The sequence below is a fragment of the Chenopodium quinoa genome, unplaced genomic scaffold (assembly GCF_001683475.1).
Source record: "Chenopodium quinoa cultivar QQ74 unplaced genomic scaffold, ASM168347v1, whole genome shotgun sequence".
In the NCBI taxonomy this organism is placed as follows: Eukaryota; Viridiplantae; Streptophyta; class Magnoliopsida; order Caryophyllales; family Amaranthaceae; genus Chenopodium; species Chenopodium quinoa.
In genome coordinates this window covers 6,267,960-6,273,704 of record NW_018742329.1, presented here as the reverse complement: position 1 = coordinate 6,273,704, position 5,745 = coordinate 6,267,960, and the positions used below count along the sequence as shown (strand labels likewise).

The 5,745-nt window shown below is 38.1% G+C and overlaps 1 protein-coding gene across 1 annotated transcript; it reads left to right on the top strand.

Moving 5' to 3' along the window:
• The first annotated feature begins 2,459 nt into the window (after positions 1-2,459).
• LOC110691008 lies at positions 2,460-5,446 on the top strand. The gene is made up of 2 exons (XM_021867946.1): positions 2,460-2,730; positions 3,217-5,446. Exon 2 carries the CDS (start codon positions 3,916-3,918, stop codon positions 5,089-5,091), a length of 1,176 nt encoding a protein of 391 aa, XP_021723638.1. The 5' UTR covers positions 2,460-2,730; positions 3,217-3,915; the 3' UTR covers positions 5,092-5,446.
• The last annotated feature ends 299 nt before the right edge of the window (positions 5,447-5,745 follow it).

The following is a 5,745-nucleotide window of genomic DNA, read 5'->3' as shown; positions in this document are numbered from 1 at the left end:
CTTATAAATACGTGATGGTGTTTAACGAAAAGTATTATTGATTAATTTGAAATTTATAAAGTTTTACGTAAGCTTGTGCTTGTGTATTCTTGGCCTAGTTTAGGTTTAAAGCTCGTGTTGCTTAGCGTTTCTTGACCGAGACTCAAGACTCCTAACCTTTCAACTGTGATTAAAGGTTATATCCATTAAAATCCGTATCAATATTGCCACATTTTAATTTCATTAGGGAACTACAACTTTTTTCTCACATAAAGCTTTAAAAGACATTAAACCCTGCGAGGAAGTATATAAATGGAGTGTACTATTGTGAGACAATTTCACCGTGTCTCACAACTATATATTATAAAAAATTAAAGGAACAAGGAAGAGAAAGAAAAGAAAAGAGGAGGAAGTATAGCCCGTTACTAGGTATTGGCCCCCCTTGTCCAATACCTGAATAAAAAAATATTAATTGGCAATTAAAAAAAGGCAAAATAAAATAGGGGGTAAAATGAGAGCAGGTTGGGTAAAAAAGAAAAAAAGAGGAGAGAGAAGTTACTTTCCCCTCTTCTTTGTTGTTGTTTCCCGCGAAAAAACGACCGACGCCGGTGAAAGGCGATTTTGGCTTCTAGTTCGACATTAAAGAGGCGAATTTGAACTGAAATTCCACCAAAAATCTGCAAATCCACCTTAATCTAGTAAGATCCTTGTTGTATTTTGGTAGTATGTTAATTTATTGGGAAGTTAGGGTTTTTTAGTTAATTAAGTAATGTGTATGGTGTTTTACAGGAAAAATTGTAAATGGAAGTTGGTGAAGCTTCCTGTGGAAATGGTGACCACCATCAAGTAGAAGTGTTAGACTTGGATCCAGTTGAATCGGATGAGGTGTGTTAAAGTCATTTATTAATGGTTTTTTGTTGGCTTATGTAGTATAATGAATTAGATCATTGAAGATGTGAGTAAGTAAATGCTTCTAAAATTTTAAGAACAATGTTATTGTTAATTGTGACAAGCAATTGTGTTCATTTGTGCTATGCTGTGCTATTGTAGTTAATTTTCTGTTAAAAGCTAATGAATTAATGCATGAAAGTTCACAAAACATACTATGGCAAAATTCTCTTAAAAACAATTGAGTTTCTGTTGTTTACCCATCCTAAGCTAATGAATTAATGCATGCATAATTTGCTTTGCATCAAATATTGATCTACATTTTGTGATGCTTGGTTTATGAAAATCTAAATTTTCTGCAAATATAATCTGAATTTGGTTAGATTTTTGATGTAATTAAATAATTTGTGTATATTATTGTGTACAAGAGGCATAATTTGAATTTTCTGCCAACATAATCTAAATTTCCTTGTTGTATTTTGGTAGTATGTTAATTTTATGTACAAGAGGCATAATTTGATATTTATATTATTGTGTTAAAAATGACATGTTGGGATCATGGGGACCCCTATTAATGATTTGTTGGGTACAAGAGGCATAGGGTCTGGTGTGGATGGTACAAATGAAGCAAGCCCGGGTCGGTGTGTTGTGGAGTGTGATAACGGGGATTATGAAGACTTACTAGACCATCCACAAGTGGGTATGGTGTTTAGTACATGGGAGGATGCCGATAATTTTTTTAGAAAATATGGGAAACAAAGGGGATTTGGTGTTTTCCGGGCAGCTAGGAATTATAAAATTGAGAATGGTAAAACAGACAAGAACAAGAGGAGGAGCTACATTTGGCGGTGTGAATGTGCTGGTAAGCCAGACTTACGAAGAAGGGTAAATGGAAAAAGGGTCTATGGTGGTGGTTTGGCATTGGATCTAAACAGAAGGAAGACTAAGAAGTGTGATTGTCCATTGGAAATGAGGGCTGCTTGCAATGCTGATGGTTCTTGGGAAGTGCGGAAGGCAATCACAGAACATAAATATCACAATCCTACTCCCCGAAAGTCTCAATATATATCTATGTATCGTCAAGATGAACTTACAACTGCGGTTAGGAGGAAGTAGTTCAATGATTGTAGTGCCGGTAGTCAGGTTACTCAACTTCACCGTAGTTTAGCAAAGGAGCGGGGTGGGGTAGAGAATATGGCCCTTACGGAGAGGGACTTGAGGAATGAATTGGCTCGTGAGAAGAAGTTGAAGTTAATTGGTGGTGATGCTAATTCCATGCTTGCCTATTTTGATAAGATGTCTTCCGATAATCAGAATTTTTTCCACAAGTACCGATTAGATGAAGAGGGTCGTTTAAAAGATGTGATGTGGGTGGATGCTCGTAGCAGGGTAGCGTATCAAGAGTTTGGGGACGTTGTGTGCTTTGACTCTACATATGTTACCAATGACTATGCGCTACCTTTTGCCAACTTTGTAGGTGTAAATCATCACGGACAGACTATTCTTTTGGGATGTGCTCTAGTATCCCATGAGAACACCGATACTTTTGAGTGGTTGTTTACCAATTGGCTTGATTGCATGGGGGGGGGGGGGGGGGGAAAGAACCTGGTGGTTTCTTGACAGATCAATGTGCGGCAATGAGGAAACCTTTGAGGAATGTTATGCCCAATTCTAGGCATAGGTGGTGCTTGTGGCATATTATGAATAAGTTCGGTACCAAGCTCGGAAGCTATGCGAACTACCAGGAATTTCATGATGTGTTGCTCAATGTTACATATGATAGTTTGAGCGAAGATGAGTATGAGATGAATTAGACATTAGCAATGGTGTCCTATGGTCTCGGTTCAGATGAGTGGCTTACAGGTGATCTTAATTCCTCTAGTCTTTTGCTATTGATACGGATATGTTAGTAGTAATCAACTAATTTGAATCTAGTAAATGTCAAACCGGAAAATTTAGAATAATTTATGCGTGTATATATAAATTTATGCATGTATATTGTTATGGTGAACTGTGAAATTGGTATAGATCTGCCTAAATGTACTGACTTATTAAATAGAAGGGCTAATAATATCAGCACCTACCCTATGTTTATTACCCGCAATAAGTATTATATGTTATGAAAAGAGGTGGTGAACTTCTTAATAAAAGAGTACTTTACGACCAAAAGGCTTTAAAGATGTTTGCATTAGAAGGGATAGCGGTGATTTACGATGTGTGATATATTTGTCCTTGAATTGGTATATCTTTGACATGATGTAGTTCCCTGCCAAAAAATTAGAAAATGACAGTATTCTGGTGAACTTGTGTGTAACGTGTGTGTTGTTCTGGTTTTTGTTTTTGTTATAGATTTGTATGAAGAGAGGCATATGTGGATCCCTGCCTACATGAAACACCTATTTTGGGCAGGGATGGAAACTACTCAGCGTTCAAAGAGCATCAACAACTTCTTTGACAAGTATGTGAAGAGGGACACGCGTTTATACCAGTTTGCCGAGAGATACTGTGATGCCATGGAAAACAGGTCCAACGCGGAGAAAGAAGCAGATGCAAACAGTGCAATGAGATTGAGGCATGTCATCACTAGTTTTCCATTTGAGAAAGCCTTTCAAAAGGTGTACACCTATGCAAAATTTGTCGAGGTACAGGAGCAATGCACCAGGCTTATGTACTTGAGCATTGTTGGGAAAAGGGAGGTGTCTGACAATGTGGTCGAACATTTGGTTCAAGATAGGGTTTGGTTCTATGATAAAGTACTGAAATAGGAAATTCCTAGGTATAGGAAGAGAGTGTACACTGTAACATTCAACAAAGAAACAAGTGACGCATTTTGTGAATGCAAGCTTTTCGAATGTCATGGAATCATGTGTAGGCATCAGTTTAAGGTGTTTGATGAAAATGGGGTTAAAGAAGTCCCTACAAAATATATATTGAGGCGGTGGCGTAAAGATGTCCACAGGCGTCACACAAGGGTGAAGGTGGCATACCATGATCACACCAAAACTGAGGAAGTTAAGAGGTATGATAGGTTAATGGTTCAGTTTGAAAATGTTTGTGTTAAGGCATCAAGTCGGCCAGAGTATGTTAAAATGGCGTTTGAAGCTATATGCAGAAAACAGCAAACTCAAGGAACCCCAAAATTTTCTCTCTCTAGACCCTCTCTTTCTCTCTCTACGTTTCTTCTGCCATGGCGAGGAAAAAGAAGGGAAATCAGGGCTCGAAGAAGAGGAATCGGTAATGGAAACTTGTAAGGATGTTAGAGATTCGGGTAGCCTAATTGTTGGAGGTCAGAAAACTCGATCGAAGGGGAATGTGGGTCAAATTCCGCCATTGGAGCTTTACTTTGATCAAGAGATGGAGCGTTCTCTGCTTACTCCTGAACAATCTTTGGATGAATTGATTACTAGATCACGTGAGAAATCGAAGTTATCAGAATGGATGACGATAATGCAGCACAAGGAGATTGGGATTCTGGGTTCGAAAAACAGAGCATCGGTGAATTCGATTCAGGTAACCCCGAAACCTCCTGAAATAGATAAGAATGATGATATTGTTCAATTGAATCCTATTGCTTTACAATTGACTATTGATGATATAGCTGAGGAACTGGATTATTGGAAATCAGGGGTAGTTGCTTTCACGATTTCTGCTAATCCGCATGTGAAAACTTTCGAGGGTTTTTGCATAAGAATTTGGGGGAAATTGAACATTGATAAGGTCATTCCATTAAAGAAGGGTGTGTTCCTCATTAGATTCTTGAATGTTGAAACTAGGGATAAAGCTCTTGCTAGTTTGCATGTAATGATGGATAAGAAACCTGTGTGCCTTAAACAATGGGAGAGTGGGATGGAGTTAAGTGTGAATGATGCTAGAATTCCTGTATGGGTCCAATTACCTAGCTTACCTCTGAAGTATTGGGGTAAGAAATGCTTAGAGAAGATAGTTGGGCTAATTGGGACTCCGATTAGACCTGATTCAGCAACTCAGGCTAGAGACAGGGTTGATTATGTTAAGTATCTTGTGGAGATGGATATTAATCAATCCTTTGCTGATATAATTTCATTCTTGGATGAGAAAGGAATGGTTTTTTATCAGAAAGTGAATTGGGAATGGAAACCTCATTGGTGTTCTGAATGTGGTGAGTTGGGGCATGCAGATGGGAAATGCCAGAAACATAATACTAAAATGGTCTGGAGACCAAAAGCTGTGCAGAAAGGAAATTAGGAGGTTGCTAAGGATCCAGTGTAGGATTTATCAACTTCCGATCCTGTTTTCATTCCTGTGGGAAAGGTGTTGTTTCAATGAATACTACAAGAAGGGGGGTTGAATTGTAGTATGACAGTTTAGCCAAAATTTTTGCGGAAATAAAACTAAGTAAGTTAAAGGAACTGAAAGATAGCTAAAGGAACTAAAAGTGCAAGAGAGATTTTTACGTGGAAAACTCCTTAGCCCTAATCAAGGAGGAAAACCACGACCACAAGGAATTTTAGGAAAAGAATCTTCACTAGAATAGGGCAATGACCCATTACAAACTAAAGACTCTAAATTCAAGTTCCTCAACAAACTCAAAGCCCCGAGGAACAAGTCACCCAACTTGTTACTCTTTTCTTCTCTTACTCTCTTCTCACTTCTCTTTCTCTTCTCACTTCTCTTTCTCTTCTCTTTCTCACAAATAGAAGTTCACTCAAACTTCCCAACTCCCCAATACAAGAGTTCACTCAAACCCTTACAAATTCCCTAATACAAGAGTTCACTCAAACCCTTAAACATTTCTCAAATACATATGAAAGATAGATGTACGAAACTAATATGTTGGACACTTTGAGACATGTTAGGAACTTAGAACCTAAAGGAACTGACTCACCAACGTGGAAGACA

Excerpts from the sequence above, each read along its gene's own strand:
- LOC110691008 (XM_021867946.1), top strand. The coding sequence starts at position 3,916 with ATGTTTGTGTTAAGGCATCAAGTCGGCCAGAGTATGTTAAAATGGCGT.